The sequence below is a fragment of the Plectropomus leopardus genome, chromosome 11 (genome assembly GCF_026936395.1).
Source record: "Plectropomus leopardus strain MGB_pleo_1.0 chromosome 11, ASM2693639v1, whole genome shotgun sequence".
In the NCBI taxonomy this organism is placed as follows: domain Eukaryota; kingdom Metazoa; phylum Chordata; class Actinopteri; order Perciformes; family Serranidae; genus Plectropomus; species Plectropomus leopardus.
In genome coordinates this window covers 24,435,312-24,453,606 of record NC_142186.1, presented here as the reverse complement: position 1 = coordinate 24,453,606, position 18,295 = coordinate 24,435,312, and the positions used below count along the sequence as shown (strand labels likewise).

Below are 18,295 nucleotides of genomic sequence, written 5' to 3'. Positions count from 1 at the left end.
CCAAACATAAACTAAGTATACAAAAATTAGTAGGACATAGCAGTGTACATTGGTACAGTTTTATGTGTACTTAACTTGAGTAGTTCAATTTGATTATACTTTTATTTATCCTACATTCCAGGCTAAATATTGTACTTTGTACACTGAATTATATATCTTTTACATAGCAAGTAATTAGTCTGTAGATTCAAATATCAAACAAATGAGAAGTTTATGAACTACACTGTAATAGACTGGATTACTTAGGAACAATAGAAAATACAAACAAAATTAGCTCCATCAAAAGCATCAGTATAAGTACAATATTTTCCCTTGAAATGTAGTTAAGTAGAAGTATAAAGTGGCATAAAAGGAATAGACTCAAGTACAAGTACCTCAAATTCAAACTTAAGTACAGCACTTGCATTGAGAACATGTACTTCTTTTACATTTCTACAGTGTTTATGAGACTATATGATATTCTTATGGGGATACTTAAGTACTTTTATTTAAATGTAATGGCGTATTTTTACATTGAATGATTACCTCGTGTACTTTATTTCTTCATTTATTTGTTGGAAAATATTTTTGGGACTTCCGGTTTGTGGCGGAAGCGGCGGATCAAACCCGGAACCCGTTGCTGCTTCTCGTTGCATCAGACGGCGGATAGGACTCATGTGGCTCTGCTGTGTGTGCTAACTTAAGCTGACGTCTCTTTCTGTTTCATTCAAAGGTATGTATGACTCCTTACAGAAATGTTTCAATAACGAAGCACGAGTTCACTGAACGCTAACTATAAAACGAGTTTAAAACAACCGTTACGATGGTTAAAAAACGCGCAGAGCTCAGCGTGCACTTACAGAAACTCGAGTTGTAGTTTGACTGATCAGCTAAAGCTAACTAGCCAGCTTGACATTAGTTTTCGTCAGCCTTTGACAGGTGGCAGAGACGAGCTTTGTACAGAGTGAAACAGAAAGCTAACATCTGAGACTTTTAAACGGAGGTGTAGGCAGAATAAGACACAAAAAATGGTTTCTTAAATACATTCAAACCGGTTTGTTTACAAAGCTTTAAACCCCAGTTAACGTTACCGTAGATATTACACTGTGTAACAGGTTTTACAGTCAAACACACCCACTCCCATAATTGTCAGGCAATTACTGAATTAAAAGTACTGATACCACCCTGTGAAAATCCTCGGTTACAAGGAAAACTCTTGCATGAAAAATGCTACTTAAGTAAAGAAAGTAAAAGTACCCAATGCAGACAAATGTTTGTTATAAAAACTCCTCAAAACCTCAAAACAAGCAAAAAAAGCAAAAAAGCAAAAAAACACCCAAAACAACCCAACATTAAAAATTATTATTAAAAAATAAACACTCCAAAACACAATACTATATAGTTTTCAATATAATGATAATAATAAAAAATCTAAATTAGAGGAAAAAACACATACCAAAATTTAAAATTATTTTTTAAAAATTGAGAAAGACTTAGTTAGTATAGTAGTATAATAGTATAAAAGTTGGCAATTTCTGTGAACTGACTAATTGATTATAAAGCTAATTGATGCAGCTGTACTTGTATAAACTGTACAAACTTATTTTATAAACTCTTCTTTATGTATTTTTATGCAAAAATCCTATTTCGTGAAGTAACTAAAGCTGTCAGCTAAATTTAGTGAGTTAAAAAGTATTTTCCTCAGATAATTAGTAAAAATATGAAGTTGCATGAAAAGAAAATGCTCAAGTATATTTCAAGTACTATACATTTGTACTTAAGTACATTGCTTGAGTAAATGTGCTTTGCTGCATTCCATCACTGGGCAGATCAAGAATGTCGTTGACAGCCTGGCATGCATATTTGTTTTGGCAGCTTGCTCAAAAAGAATTTGTTCACAAATCAAAACCAGTTCACAATGTACATTATTTCCGTGTCATCAGCAGAGATGGCCACTCTCTACGTGTCCCCTCACCCCGATGACTTCAGAAGCCTCCTGGCTCTCATAGCTGCAGAGTTTTGTCCGTCCTCGCGTCCACGGACCCTCACAGAGGACCCTCCTGCATCCCTGAATGCCCGCACCAGACCGACCCTGGTGCTGGGCGCTGGGAACGGTGACTCCGTCCTGAGCGGGGCCAGTGCTGTGGCCTGGTACCTGGCTAATCAGGGGAAGAGGGCTGGTGTAGATACAAAGCAGCAGAGCCAGGTGTGGCAGTGGCTCAGCTTTGCAGACAATGAGCTCACCCCGGTGTCCTGTGCTGTGGTTTTCCCACTGATGGGGGTGATGGGAGTGGATAAGAAGGTGAGAGGAGTATCCAAATGCTTACCTTGACATGTGTGTGATTTCATCTTGTTAGATTTGAATCTTAAATGACTTGTTTTGCATTCGCAGCTCCAGCAAAGTTCCCGAGCGGAGTTGATGCGCGTTCTAAAGGTTCTCGATAAAGCACTGGAGCCAAAAACCTTCCTGGTCGGGGAGAGCATCAGCCTGGCTGATATGGCTGTAGCTACAGCTGTTCTTCTGCCTTTCAAATATGTGCGTATGTGGAGAAACACAATGTGAGAAACTGGGAATTATTGTTATTAATCAGTCAACCATAATCTTATTCTGTTTTTTGTTTTTAGGTTTTGGAGCCATCAGACAGGAAGGTCTTGACCAATGTTACAAGGTGGTTCACAACCTGCATAAATCAGCCACAGTTCCTGAAGGTGTTAGGGCAGATCGCTCTTTGCGAGAAGATGGTGCCAGTTACACCGAAGACAAATGCTGTCGCAAATGATAAAGCTGCTAATGGCAGTCCTGCTGCTGATTCTGCCAACGCCACAGCTAATGGTCAGTAAATCCTGCGCCACAGTTAATTAAAATGTCTCCTTTTATATCCTTTTAATATTCTGATTTTCTTTATGTTTCCTCCTTCAGGCCCACCAAAGACAGAAGCGCAGCTGAAGAAGGAAGCCAAGAAGAGAGAAAAGCTGGAAAAATTTCAGCAAAAGAAGGAGATGGAGGCAAAGAAAAAGACTCAGCCGCCAACAGAGGTATAGATACTTAACTTCTAAAAAAGACAAAAAAACACTAAACAAAACAAAGATTATCAACAATGTAGTTTTTTTGCATTGATTAAAGATGACCTTTCTCTTTTAGAAAAAGGCCAAACCGGAAAAGAAGGAGTTGGGAGTGATCACATACACTGTGCCCACTGCCCCTGGGGACAAGAAAGGTAATTGATCAGTGTGGGTGGAAATGTTTGAAGTTATGTCTGTGACATCACCTTATGTGGTGTTGTAGCTTTCTCCTTTCATAACAGCTACAGCAGGTTAGTTTTGCCCCTCAGTGGCGATGAGGGGAATTGTATAATTTGAAAAAGTGACATTGACGTTGTATCCCTCCAGAATATGAATAGTTTAATCATATTTTATCATTATCAGCTTCAGGTCTATACGTCAGCTCTTTCTCTCTTTCTCTTCTGGTGTCAGACGTCGTTAGTGCGCTTCCTGACTCCTACAGTCCACAGTATGTGGAGGCGGCATGGTATCCGTGGTGGGAGAAGCAGGGATTCTTCAAGCCTGAGTATGGGGTAAGGAAGTGCTTCCTCTCACGCTATATTCACATGACAGAAAATGCCGTATTGTTTATTTATCACTTATGCAGTGCCCTTTCAAAATGTGCCTGTCCAGAAAGGGCTGATGCTCAGGCATATATCTTGTCTACCAATACCAATGCCAAACATTCTCAGTTAAAGAAAGGGTGAAAGTACAATATAGCAAAATAGGGTTAGCCTGGGGCCCCCAAATCACTAAATTTGCCTCTGATTAACACTCAAGTTGCAACTACTTGTGGTCAGAAACACTGGGGAAAGACACTTGGCAAATGAATACATTTCCAAAAAAGTGTTTGTCATTTGCTTTGACATAAGCACATGGATTAAATTAACAGAGGTATTTTGTTGGGGGTAATGTTTTTATTTCTGTAAGTTGTTATGGCAAACAGTTTGATTTGAAACGGCAGAGTGCAGCTGTAAATGTAGGCTATAGTTATATTTCAGTCTGCAATAACATGTCTCCCTCACTACATTCTGCAGAGGAAGAATATTAGTGACGAGAACCCCCGTGGCATCTTCATGATGTGTATCCCTCCACCTAATGTCACCGGATCGCTTCACCTTGGTCACGCTCTTACCAACGCCATTCAGGATTCTCTGACAAGATGGTAAACGAAATTGGGCTGTTAAATAGCGTATAGTTCACTGCTTTATTTTCAGAGAGACGTTTGTTGTTTGTCTAGTTGAGTTTATTGTGATCTGGAAGCCGTGTGTTTGATTGATGTGCTTTTTGTGTCCTTCCAGGCACAGGATGCGAGGTGAGACCACCTTGTGGAACCCGGGCTGTGATCACGCTGGTATCGCCACCCAGGTGGTGGTGGAAAAAAAGCTGATGAGAGAGAGAGGCATGAGCCGTCATGATCTGGGCAGGGAAAACTTCATCCAGGAAGTCTGGAAGTGGAAGAACGAGTGAGTGGAGGAAGTAGTTGAAAGGAGGCGATATGAGAAATTTGACTTGGGATAAATACTAGAATAAAGACACAATAATAACTTTGCCTTTTTAGGAAGGGAGATCGTATCTACCACCAGCTGAAGAAGCTGGGCTCCTCTCTGGACTGGGACCGAGCCTGCTTCACTATGGACCCTGTGAGTTTTCTGAAATCCCCTGAACCAATTTGAATAGACTCTAAATTTCACATTCTCATGCCTATTTCTGTTTCCCTGTCCAGAAACTTTCCTATGCAGTCCAAGAGGCCTTCATCCGCATGCATGATGAGGGAGTGATCTACAGGAGCAAGAGGCTGGTCAACTGGTCCTGCACACTCAACTCTGCCATCTCCGACATTGAGGCAAGTTTCTTAAATGATAAGGGATGCATTTCTCCCCAGTCAAATCTAAACAGCAGCAGTCGGTCTACTTGTTTCTATCTATTTTATGCTTTAATTTTAGGGGTTTACAGTCACTGTGTTGGTTGGGATAAAAATAAAATACTAAAATGAGTTAGAAATAAAATTTCAAACTGTGTACAAATCTGCTCATTACTTGGGCTGAGTATCAAACAGCAAAACGTTCAGATTATTTAAAAAACTATGAAAAAACAAGGAATTGAGAGTTGTGTTTGTTCAGATTCTTCGATCAGATATTTCCAGATAAAAACCTTGATTTTTTTAAATATAAATCTGTATTGTATTTCATCCAGGTAGCTGATTTGTAGGGTTATTTGAAAAAACAGCGCATGCACACTGTATCCTGGGGCACTGATGTGGCAAGGATCAAAACAAACAGACGCTAATGATAACTTCTAGCTGATATGAGTTTGTTTTTGCCCACAATAAATAGGAGACTATTTGTCTGTAAGTTCTGGTGTTCTGTTTGTTTGTTTGTGTCAAGACAAAATTAAGCACTGATGCATTTAAGACGTTGGTGCTAAAAAATAGACAGTCTATAGATAGATAGTCTGGCGACCTATCCGGGGTGTAACCCGCCTTCCGCCTGATGATAGCTGGGATTGGCTCCAGCCCCTCCACGACCCTTACGAGGACAAGCGGTTACAGAAAATGACTGATGACTGCTAAAAAAAATTGATTTTTGGGGGACATTACAGTAACTTAGGGGCTAAGATGTGCACAACAACGTCCCTGGTTTGAGTCCATTTGGGAAGAGTTACTATGGATTCCACTACATTTCTGTGCATGTACGGCATTATTGTGCTAGCACAACCTATCCATGCCCCCAAACCTCTCTGCCCTAACCCTAACTACCTCTGATCACAGCACAGAATCACTACTTACAAGAAAAGAAATGGATCCATAATAACGCAGCTGGAAACAATTGTCCTCCTTTCTCTCCTCACATTTCCTGTCTGGCGCTTGACTGCATACTGCCAATAAAAATGCAAAATGCCCCAAAATAATCCATGCAAAAGGAGAAGCTATGATTTTTTTCCCCAGAAAAATGTCATTATACTCAGAAAATGAAAGTACAGAAATAGATGTACTTTTGGTACCCTGTTAAAAGGCTGCGATGGTGACAGATGTAGACAGTTATGCCAGTGCTGTACTCTCTTGATGAAATCTTCTGCTTGGTTTGCAGGTGGATAAGAAAGAGCTCACAGGCAGGACTCTGTTACCTGTACCTGGTTATAAAGAGAAAGTGGAGTTTGGAGTGTTGGTGTCTTTCGCTTACAAGGTGGACGGATCAGGTACGTCTGAGTTCATAGAGATGAGAATATTTTGAACAAAGACGCCCGTTGCCTCGTCTGAAATAACTTTCTTCACACTTCTCTCTCTGTTGCTTAGACGAAGAAGTGATCGTGGCAACAACTCGTATTGAGACCATGTTGGGAGATACGGCTGTAGCTGTCCACCCTGCTGACCCCAGATATCAGCATCTGAAGGGGAAAATGGTGCTGCACCCCTTCTGCGACCGCAAGATGCCAATTGTGTTCGATGACTTTGTGGACACAAGCTTTGGAACAGGTATGCATGAGTTAGAGGAAGAGACAGTCTGCCTGTGGGTCTGTGCTGAAAATAAGTAATCATAAGGAGTCGTTAAGCCGGGCCACTTTCCTTATTATGGCCGCTCTTTTTTTTCTCCTTCTCTGCCTCTGCTGTCTCACTTCACCATTTTCTGTTCAGGTGCTGTCAAAATCACCCCAGCCCATGACCATAATGACTACGAGGTTGGAGAGAGACACAATCTGGCCTTCATCAACATCTTGGACGAGAACGGCCTGCTCATTAACGTGCCCCCTCCCTTCCTGGTATAGTGTCTCATTATTGTACTTCCCCCTGCAGTGTGTTCATTTCCACCATGACACTAAAAGTCTTGCTCCTGCATAGTTTGGCAGTTTTATGTCTTAACTTTTCATTTTTAACTATTCCGTCTGTCCCCCAGGGCATGAAGCGTTTTGAGGCCAGGAAGGCAGTGCTGCAGGCTCTCAAGGACAGAGGACAGTTTAAAGAGATCAAAGACAACCCCATGGTTGTCCCTGTCTGCAGGTAAAGTGAAGGTTCATGTGTGCATAAGTAGAGCACGGGTTATTCGTGTTTTAGATCTTTCCGTCTTATTCGGGAACATCCTTTAAGCCCCTTTGTGAATCTGCCCTGTCAGTCGTTCCAAGGACATCGTGGAGCCGCTGATGAAGCCGCAGTGGTATGTGAACTGCAGAGATATGGGCAAGCAGGCCGCAGACGCCGTCAGAGAGGGACGGCTCAAAATTATCCCAGATCACCATCTCAAGACATGGTTCAACTGGATGGACAACATCAGGTAATTATTTCTTAATTTGAAACAGGGTCCTTGTGGTGGATCCTTAAAAAGTCATAAAAGGCATTGAATTAATCAATCTGAAAATTAGGCCTTAATTGGTCTTAAAATGTATTTAATTCATTTTTTCATGAACCTTGAAAATGCTAAGACATAAAAGACATGATTTTATGATTTTTTTTTCTGAAATTGCATTGTTAAATCTCAAAATAAGGCAACTTTAAAAAAAAAATCACAGAATTAGTTATTGGTGTTTTTTTTTCTCCATTCCCCCAATTTTGGTTGTAGTTAAATCGGTCTTAAATGTCATTCTGAGTGCCATTGAAAAAAATCTTAAAATGTCTTAAATTCCACTTGCTGTAAGCTATATGAACCCTGTTGAAAGGTGTCTCTTCTGTTTTGTACTGATCTGAGCAGTCTGGACCCTTTTGTGACCATTATCATGTACCATAGAGTGTTATCATCATCACTACTCTGATTCTGATTCATACAGTATCTTCACTTTTGGCCTTTACACTGAAATCTTAAGCATTAAAAACTGACTGCTGATGGAAGGAATATGATAATATTCTTATACAGAAATACATACATACATATACGAAAATAAAAAGTAATTGATTGTTAAAATAGCTGCCAATGAATGTTCTGTTGATCAGTTAATGTTTTCGCAGAGTCATTGTTTCAGCTTCAGATATCATTTTGCACAATCAAGTGTGTAGTGAGTCGTGTTTCAAATTTCATCCATCCATCTTCCTGTCAGGGACTGGTGTATCTCTCGGCAGCTGTGGTGGGGTCATCGTATTCCTGCTTACTTCATCACTGTCAGCGATCCCTCCGTGAAACCAGGAGAGGTAAGATGATGTCTGTCACTGCTGTCAAGGTCTGGAGGCTCTCATGACAGATAAAATCTATTTGTGTTGTTATTCCGTGCTACTTTGCCTGTTTTTTCTCATTCGTCTACTCTTTTCTTTGTTTTTTATTCCCTCCAGGACATGGACGGCCGGTACTGGATAAGTGGGAGGTCAGAGGAAGAGGCCAGAGAGAAGGCGGCAAAACGTTTCAATGTGTCTGCTGACAAAATTACTCTCAGACAGGGTAAGACTGAGACTCTTTAATGTAGCTGTCTCATTACCACAATTATTGTAAAGGTTATCTAATCAGCCCAAGTGTTGCTACTACACAGATTCACCTAATGTGATTAATCTTGCTGCATATTCGTACAGATGAGATAAATTCTGTTCCTGTGTTTCAGATGAGGATGTTCTGGACACTTGGTTCTCCTCTGGCATTTTCCCCTTTTCCATTTTCGGGTGGCCTAATGAGGTAAAAGACTGAGGTCATCCACCTTCCCACTGACACGAACGACACTTTTTAGCAGTAGATACATCTTCTGCAGCAGAAACATGGCTCAAAAACTTCAAATATATAATAAAGAAAAGAAGATAGACTAGAAGTGGTGGTACTTTTAGTTTAACCCTTCGGGACCTGTGGGGCCGCAAGGGATCCCGGCTGACATTACTGTCTTTGAGAGGCTGTAGAAGTTTTTAAAACTTGTTTGAATATACCCGTATCACATGAAACTAGGAAGTCAGTGGTGCCAACCATGTCTTGTTAGCTTCTCAGGAGGCCGAAATAACTTTGTAACCTTGAACTCTGACCTCTCACTGAGTTTTTTTTTTAGCAGTTTCCAGAACAGATGTACTTGCTATCCAAATGCTGAGAAATGCAATTCTTACAGAAATCATCAAATGTCCAAAATTTTTGATACTAAATGACAGCATGGATTTCTCTATACATATTGTTCTTCAAGGTCTTGGTGTCTTAATGGGGTACTTTGGAGGTGTTTTTGATTATTTTTCGAGTGGTCAAAAATGCTTAAATTTAGCACCAACAACTTATGAGACATAACATAGGAACGGCCATCATATACTTGTATCATAAAGCTCTAATCCCCTATCCACTCTAAACTGTAAAGTTTGAATAACCAAAACACAATGTTTATTACCAAGTTGTGACTAGCAAAACTTGACACATTGCTGAGTTGCAAATAAAATTAATCTTTAGGTCTCCTGCTTTCAGATGACGTATAGCACTTCTATGAGGCATATACTGTCCACCTGCTATTGCTCCCTAAAGATCGCCTCCAAAAAAGACTGAATAGGTCTATAGTGGGTCTCAAAGAGATTTAAGTAATATATAAATCTGGTTCCACTCAAGTTAAAGTGCTCTGTATAAAATGCGACTTTTAAAACAGTTTTTTTTCCTCAGTGTGTTTATGTTGTCATTGTAAGCGTCAATATTTGTGGTCTCCCTTTAGACCCAGGACCTGAATGTGTTCTACCCCGGCACCTTGCTGGAGACGGGCCACGACATCCTCTTCTTCTGGGTTGCTCGTATGGTGATGATGGGCCTCAAACTGACTGGCAAGCTGCCCTTCAAAGAGGTGAGACCAATCAAACCTGCCAAAACTGAAACATAACACAGCAGGATATTAGTGTTCTCAGCAGAACATTTCTTAGTAATGATAATGCTTTCTTACAGGTTTATCTGCATGCAGTGGTGAGGGACGCCCATGGAAGGAAGATGAGCAAATCTCTGGGCAACGTCATTGACCCTCTGGACGTCATTACTGGGATCTCCCTAGAGGTAAAGCCTAATCACGCTTTGATGCATGTTCAGATACGCTCATACATTTAGTTTTTTTCTCTCCCATTTGGGTCGTCTTTTACATGGTCACCACGCGCTCATCGCTCCTCTGAGGCCCATATTCTTATGTAAGCTTTATTAAGCACCCTTTTCTGCTTCCATCAAGCTTTTATTGAGGCCATAAATCTCTTCACCAGCTGGGCGGAAACTGCTCAGTCAGACGAAGCAGACTTGTCCTCTAGAGGGCACTGAAGGACTTGTAGTAAACTGCACTTCACCCTGAGTAATAATACCCTTTAAAGGTCCTTATCTGCATATTAAAACACCAAGCAAAGGGGGAATTTTCATTCTCAAGATGAAAAGAGAAAATTGAACACATTTTGTATTTCAGTGGTGACATCGCTCCTTATTGCCCATCCCGCTTCCCTCTAGGGTCTTCATGCCCTGTTGACAGACAGCAACTTGGATCCACTGGAGGTGGAGAAGGCAAAGCAGGGCCAGAAGTCAGACTACCCAAATGGCATCCCAGAGTGTGGCACAGATGCTCTCCGGTTTGCCCTGTGTGCCTACACCAGCCAAGGTGAACACGTTTGTCTTATTTTTTTGTTTTTCATACTTTCTCCCTTGTTGTGCCTCCATTGGCCAACAGCCTGGATCTCAACCTTGACTACATAAAATATATCAAAACAGCATCGCAATCATTCGGTGCAAGGTCAGTTGCTACAAAATCAGTCCATTTTATTCCTGTGTATGTCTCTCAGGTAGGGATATAAACCTGGATGTCAACCGCATCCTGGGTTACCGTCACTTCTGCAACAAACTGTGGAACGCTGTGAAGTTTGCCATGAAGACGCTGGGAGACAACTTTGTGCCATCAGAGAAAGCCCAGGTGAGACCAGGGGAGAAGATGAAGGACACAGAACACAAACAACCACTGCTCCAAACTGATTTATATTCATCCAGTGACACACACACCATGTTTTGACCAAGTAAACATCTAGTAAAGCAGCTTTTTTGTTACCATTATATATCTGGGGGTTTAGTTTGCCCCTGTGCTGCCCTGCTTTGTATTCATAAACATCTACACATTGACATTTGGGAGGAGCCCAGTATAGTCATGATAACAGAAATTCTTCCTCTTTTCACGCTTCATTCATTCCCCTCAGCTGTGTGGAGAGGAGAGTGTTTCAGACAGGTGGATTCTGTCTAGACTGAGCGCTGCTGTTGCACTCTGTGATAATGGCTTCAAAGCCTACGACTTTCCAACGATCACGACCGCCATCTACAACTTCTGGCTGTACGAGCTGTGTGACGTCTACCTGGTAAGAAAATCTGAGAACAAAGTGTGACACAGACCCATTCACCTTAAGTTGATTATGTGAGCACTAGGGAAGCAGAAGGTCCATTCAATTCTTTTCAAGTCTTAATGACATGTTTCGCTTAAGAGTCCCCATTTAACTGAATTGTAACCGTGCACTGCATTCAGCAGTTCTTCCGTCACGTGCACTGATCATTTGACAGCATCCCATTAAATAGAAATTCAGTAAAATAACAACCCCCTGCATGCCATTGCATGCTCCCATTATGTGTGCAGCCCACACTCTTTATTATATTACCAGAGTCAGTGTATTTTATTTTTTTGATGATATTTCTGCAAACTAGCTTATGTTACCCTAAAGCAAAGTACACCATTTACAATGTGTTATAAATTTATATAACACCGCTAAGTTTTGCTAATTAGCATGCACCATGTGAGATATAGCTTTATAGGACAGGCTAATTGAGGAGTTTTAATAAATCTACTTCCATTCATACTTTATTGTAAAACATTGATTTTATAAATTTCTTTTTTTGCACACAGCCTACTGTCAGCTAAAATTTTTAAAGTACCTTTCCCCATTAGTTAAATTGTAGGCTAATGTTGGTAACTCATATGTCATATCTTTCAGTGTATGTATTTGACAAATTAAAGGGTAACTACACCCCATTTTCAAATTCATACATGTTATTTCTATGGTCATAGAAAGTCCAAAAATCTTGTTAACATGATCAACTTTCTCCCATGTCCAAAAACTAGAGCGCTGAAACTCAAATTTGTGATGTCAAGAAGTAAAAAGTCTGGAGCTGCCCCATAGACAGTGAATTGGGAACGATGTTATAGATGACACTGAGAGCAGCCAGGGGAATCTTCTGAGTTTATGGGGGCATTTTTTGTTGTAGAACTGAAAACACTATAATACAAAAAAGCTCATTTGGGTATAAAAATGAAAACAAACGTTCAGTGGGTCCACAAACTCTCCCATTCATTGTCTATGGAGCACCTCAATTTTTTACTGGAAGACATCACAAGTTTTAGACTTACTTTTCGGATTCGAGAGAGAAAAGCTCATGTTCACCAATATCGATTGAACTTTCGAAGGACGTGGAAATAACATATTGGAATTCTTAATTTAGACGATCTTCCCCTTTAGTTGGAGATGCACTGATCGACCGGCCGGTGACCGGAATCCACCATTTTTCAGCTTGATTGCTTGTGACCGGTCACCAGCTGGTCAGTCTCAGATGTAGCCGATTCCTTCCTATTGAAATTTGCATGCATGCTCTGCAAGATGGTTCACATTGCTTGCACAGTGGTACAGACAACTATTGTCACAGCAGCTGCAGCCCCCAGCAGCGCAGGGCCCTTTCGTCTGCTCTCTCTCTCCTCCTGCACCGTGCACACAGTGTGCAGCAAGCAGGAGGACGCTGCTCGCTGCAGGAGTTAATGTATACAGTACGCACCATTAAACTCTTGTATATAGATACTCTTTCATTAATAGTTTTGTATAAATAAATACATAGTTGGGGTAGATACTAAATGGTTGACTCTTTATAATAGACCTATATATACACAGTATAAAATATTTTCTCAGATTCCTTTTGTCTGATATATACATTTGTTTGAGCTGTTCTATTTTTAAGCTGAATTTTATTAGTAGCAAAAAAAAATCTGTACAGTAACCTGGAGCACTTTTTTTTCTTAATTTTTTTTTTTTTTTTTAGATGACAGAGGGTGCTGTGACCTGGTGCAGTTTTGGAGAAAGTGTCATTTAATAGTTATTTTATAAAGTTATAGTTATTTAATAAACATTTTTAATTTAACAAAAGGTTATAAAAAATGTCCGTCTATGCTGTCAGTTCTACTTCTTAAAAAGAAGAAATCAAAATTAACGAGTCAGACCTCCAAAAAAATAATTAAAAATTTACAATCAGTGATCTTTAAGATAAATGGATTTATATGGAAACTGAAATGATTGTATCTGCCAACGGTAGTTGATAATAATAAAGTACGTGAGCCGATTACCCTGATATTTCCATTTTATTCTCATCATTAATCTGCATAAATTCATGTTAACTCCCATGTAAAGTCTCCACCTCAAATATTTCCATAATTTTGCAAACTTAGTGAGGGCATGTTAAAAAGTTTGTTTTAGCAGCTGACTGTACAAAAAACATTACACAACTTTTTCTTCACCGCCTCCCTCCCACTCTTCATGTCCTCTAGGAAAGTGTGAAGCCAGTGTTCAGTAAAGCAGAGGAGGACAGCAGCAGCCAGAGACAGGCCCTGGTGTGCAGACAGACCCTTTACACGTGTTTAGAAGTCGGTCTGCGTCTCCTGTCACCCCTGATGCCCTTCGTCACCGAGGAACTCTACCAGAGGTTACCACGGCGACGACCTCAGAGTGATCCCCCCAGCATCTGTGTCACATCGTACCCTGATACAGAGGAGGTGAGACAAAGAAAGAGTGAATTAGTTTTGCTTAAAAATCCCCCAAAACTATATAAAGCTGCAATTTCAGATGTGACATCACTTGTTTTACATGTTAGTAACTAAAGTTAACTTTTTTGGTCATGCTCTTTCTGTCTTGATGAGCAATGTGTGTGTCTGTGACTTGTAGTTCTGCTGGCACAGTGAGGAGGTCGACCGCGACATGGAGTTCGTAATGACTGTGATCAAGACGATCCGCTCACTGAGGGCCGACTACAACCTGACAAAGACCAGAGCTGACTGTAAGCGGACAAACGCAGGCTAAATCATAATCATCTCAGTTATAAAGGGAAATTCCAGCATTTGACAGCCTGGCTGTAATTTTCATACTTTATTTTTGTGCATAGTTACCATGGTCTGTGATTTAGCCACCACCGCTTTTTTGGGGGATTTTTCAAACATCATAGGAGGCTCTAACTCCTTGTCCCTATGATTATAATAAGTGGTAAAAAAAAAAAAAAAAGTAATTAAGCGTTTACTTAGATACTATTCTTAAATACAGCCATAAGGTACTTGTAGTTTACTTGATATTTCTATTTAATGCTACTTTATACTTGTTGTATACTTGTATACCTAAACTGCTTTTCAAGGGCAAATAATGTTCTTTTTATTTGTATATGCAATATATTTGTTACTTTGAGATATCATGCATTGCAATATATTTAACTATAGAGCAGTATATAGAGTAGTTAAATGAGCTCCATCTCAGATAGCAACAACATTACACATTACACAATCTGCTTACACATTAATGTATCAGCAACAATAACCTGGTGACATAAAGGGTAATATATATATATATATATATATATATATATATATATATATATATATATATATGTGCTCATTTGAGCACCACAAGTCAAGTGCCATCTAGTTCCATTAAATTTGACAGGGAACAATCTAGAGTGAGACCATGACGTAAAGAGGACACTTTGATTTTGGATTTTTGGGTGCACTGTCCCTTTAAGTAAGATTTGAATGTACTTCAATGACTTTCATTGGCAGTTTAATATTTTTACTTCATGGTGTTGCTACTTTTGATCAATGTCCCGAATAGCTGACTTTCCCTTGAGCCAGTACATGTGGTTGTACATAAATAACAATCTGTTTCTGTCCACACTAATTGTTTCAACCACAGGTTGTATTGAATCCTGAACGTATCTTGTCAACAAGTTTTATGGTTCCTAAACTTCAATTTGCCTGTTTGTCCGCAGGCTACCTCCAGTGCATAGACTCTGCGACTGTGTCCTTGGTGCAGAAGTACAGTCTGCAGATTCAGACCTTGTCTTATTCTCAGGCCGTCATCCCTCTGACAGCTAACCAGGCTGTCCCAGGAGGCTGTGCTGTGGCCATTGCCTCTGACAGATGTACTGTCAACCTTATGCTCAAGGTGAGGACCGGTAATCTGTCCAATTTTGGTGTCTCGCACCCTTCTTGCATCCTTGCACCACAAACCTGATGTGTAAATACATTAGTTCTGGTTTTATTTTAGCTTTCTTAGACATTGTGTTTGGATGCATGGTCATGTTTTGTCATTTGCTACTTTTTCATACAGTTGCAAATCGGTTAATTAGCCTGATTTATGGTAGAGTGCTCAACACTTTTGATTAGTGTTGCCCGTAAGAGAAAAGTGTCACTCTGTCCCTCCATGCTGTCATATTTTGCAATTGTGATTGGGTAGTCACAGCAAGCCTCTAGTTTTGCGTTGAGTATTGTGATGACACCAAGGGTTTCATTTCTGTGTTGTCGACTCACCTGTCTGTGTTCTCTCTCGGTCAGGTGCTCGTTAGGGCAACTGGGAACACCTGAGAGTGCTCAGGTAATTAAAGTCCATGTGCCGCTGGTGGCTCACTCTCTGGCTGAACCTGGTTTCATTATGTGTCCTTAGCTCTTTGTTTTCTTTTATGCACCTTTACAACACCAACATAGGGCCAGATGTGGTTGATAAGATCATCAAAACTGTTGTCAGACTCCCAAAACCAAACCATGTTCACCCTTGTTTGGTTCAGTGGGCACACTGACCACCTCCTTTTCTTTTACGCACCCCTTTACTGCTCAGTTGAAGTAATTTTAGGATCTCTCCCTCTTCAGTTAACTCACAGATTTCATTAAATCCCTCCATTATTAAAATGTGCTCGGCCACCGTGGGTCAGGACGTCATTAACAGCAATAACAGCTGTATGAGCATTGGTCAGTCATTTTGTGGTTAATAACAAAACCAGTGAAATTTAACAATTCTCAACACCATGGTATAAAACCCCCAACAAAAAAACAATAAATCCTACGTACTGAAACGTGCATTTCTTTTTTAAAAACCCTTAAATTAAATTAAAATGTTATTAATCCCTGATGTTCTGCTGCAAACACAAAGTGTGGGTTCATTAGATTTTGTGAGAGAAGAAGCGTGAATACATGGCCTGCAGTAGATCAGCATTTTTCCTGCATTGTTGTTACTGTTCAGTACTTGTCAATGTTAGATGTGACAGTCTTTGCAGTAGGCTTTTTTTTTCTTACCCTCCTCCGTTTTGAGTAAACAGCTGGGTAAATATCGACCATATCAAGCGCAAAGTTTCACCTGTGCAGAATAGATACTGTTAAAACTCGGCTTCTATGGCCACAACAGAAATGGACCCACATCATGGCAAAGTTGAACCAAAGATATTTATTAAATTAAATTAAAACAAATCAGACAAAATTAGAACAAATGAAGATTAACTTAATATTTACAGTTTGGAGTGTGGAAATCAGTGGTGTCAGTGTGTGGTGAATGGGTGTTGTAAAGGCACGTAAAAGCAAAACAACACGCTAAGGAAACCAAACCAGGTTCACTCAGAGAGTGAGCTACCAGCTGCACATGGACTTTAATCACCGGAGCACTCTCAGGTGTTTTTAGTTGCACTAACGAACACCTGACTGCAAGAGGAGAACACAGAGATGTGAATCAACAGCACAGAGATGACACCCTGGGTGTCGTCACAGTACTCAACACTTTGTCACACTGCCTGCGTTTGCAGCATAGTGTAAATGTTCGGTGCTCCCATTGCAAAGATTTAACAAAATACACTAAAAGCAGATGAAGTTGTCACTGGAGCTGAACGTATTGCAGTCTTTCATGTTTTGTTCTTCCCTTTGACACTTAACAGCAGATAAGAACACTTATGAATTCTTATGGTTATATGCTGCCCGTCATGTCTGGGAAAAATTGCATTCCATACACCGACGGTGCTGTCGGAAAATGAGCACCGGCACAATTTGATTTTGTTTTTTAACCTTAGCGGCAGTTCTTGTGATATTGAAAGCATGGCACTGTGGCAGTGATTATCTTGCCAGTGGGATACATAAATACGCTGCTGGACCAGCTTTTTTTTTTTTTTTTTTTACAAAGACCAGAGAAGCTCAGATTACAAAACACACACACACACACACACACACACACACACACACACACACACACACTCTCACACACACACTCTCACTCAGGATGCTATTCCTCCTCTTCATCTTTATCTTTAGAATAAATACCTAATACTATAATTTAGACAGAATAAAAATCACAATATACTACTGTGTGCAAAGTGGCTTTTGTGTTTATGTACTGTAGATGTGTAGATCATTACCTTTTATTCAAGATGTTTATGGAAATTGGAATTAAGGAGTTTTTATAAGTGTTTTTTTGGCCAATGGGAAAGAAAAGCGAGCTGGTTAGACTTACGCAGAGGGTGAGTGGGATCTTTTATAACGAGATCGACTTTCCTCTAAGCTGCTCGGGTTTGAAGCTCCGACAACAGAATTTGGGTTTTATCAGTTATTTCACTTTCTTGGTTAATGATCCAGGAAACTTTGATTTATCCTTAATTCATAACAAATAGCGGTTTGCTGCTGAATGTTGTGTACACAGCCTTTAACTTGACTACATGAATAGTCCAAGACCATGACTCACCTAGTAAAAAAGTCAGATAAATATGCTAGAAATATTGGGTCTCCTTCACTTGAATTTGAGTTCAGTGGTTCCTCTGTTCCTCCTTTACTGACAAAAGCATAATTTATAACTGTCGTCCTTGTCTTTACTTCACCTTTTATTCCCTCAGGGTCTCATTGATGTTGAGAAGGAAGTGGCTAAGCTAATGGCTAAGAAAGGTGACTTGGAGAAACAGATGGAGAAACTGACAGAGAAGATGGCAAAGAGTGACTACAGAGAGAAGGTGCCAGCAAAGGTGCAGGAGCAGGATGCTGAGAAGGTGAGAAAAAGAAATCGACTCACAGGGTTTCTCGCGGTGTGAGACATGTGAATTTGTGATAAATAATTACTTCCTTTTCTCCACAGCTAAGGCAGAGCCAAACTGAGCTCGAAAAAGTAAAAGAAGCCACGGACAACTTCAAGAAAATGATGTGACTTTCCCCTTAGCATTATGTATATCAAGATTTATGTCACGTTTTTCATGTCGGTGTATTAATTTTCATATTCATTTTCGAAGTTGATCGTAGTACGGAGGGAATTCAATAAAGTTCTTATGACAGACAATTGTCTTCAGCAGCGTATTGTTCCGAGGCA

The 18,295-nt window shown here is 40.2% G+C and overlaps 1 protein-coding gene across 2 annotated transcripts; it reads left to right on the top strand.

The window, feature by feature from the left end:
* The first annotated feature begins 587 nt into the window (after positions 1–587).
* Positions 588–18,265, top strand: vars1 (valyl-tRNA synthetase 1). 2 transcript variants are annotated; one of them, XM_042489299.2, is made up of 29 exons: positions 588–712; positions 1,926–2,281; positions 2,372–2,515; positions 2,605–2,812; positions 2,900–3,015; positions 3,122–3,197; positions 3,454–3,554; positions 4,059–4,186; positions 4,323–4,487; positions 4,583–4,664; positions 4,748–4,867; positions 6,111–6,219; positions 6,317–6,496; positions 6,656–6,780; positions 6,915–7,018; positions 7,131–7,289; positions 8,047–8,137; positions 8,276–8,381; positions 8,539–8,609; positions 9,604–9,729; positions 9,828–9,932; positions 10,365–10,512; positions 10,694–10,821; positions 11,099–11,254; positions 13,477–13,701; positions 13,871–13,982; positions 14,958–15,133; positions 17,832–17,981; positions 18,068–18,265. In XM_042489299.2, the coding sequence occupies exons 2-29, from the start codon at positions 1,928–1,930 to the stop codon at positions 18,134–18,136; spliced, it is 3,834 nt and encodes a 1,277-aa protein (XP_042345233.2). In that variant the 5' UTR covers positions 588–712; positions 1,926–1,927; the 3' UTR covers positions 18,137–18,265. The 2 variants fall into 2 exon arrangements, with proteins under 2 accessions (XP_042345233.2, XP_042345234.2); XM_042489300.2 differs by having other exon boundaries at positions 594–712; positions 1,923–2,281.
* The last annotated feature ends 30 nt before the right edge of the window (positions 18,266–18,295 follow it).

Bases quoted from the DNA above. Each gene is read 5' to 3' on its own strand.
- vars1 (XM_042489299.2), top strand. From the start codon at position 1,928: ATGGCCACTCTCTACGTGTCCCCTCACCCCGATGACTTCAGAAGCCTC. The intron at 7,290-8,046 runs GTAATTATTTCT...TCTTCCTGTCAG, and splicing joins AACTGGATGGACAACATCAG to GGACTGGTGTATCTCTCGGC. The intron at 13,983-14,957 runs GTAAGCGGACAA...GTTTGTCCGCAG, and splicing joins GACAAAGACCAGAGCTGACT to GCTACCTCCAGTGCATAGAC.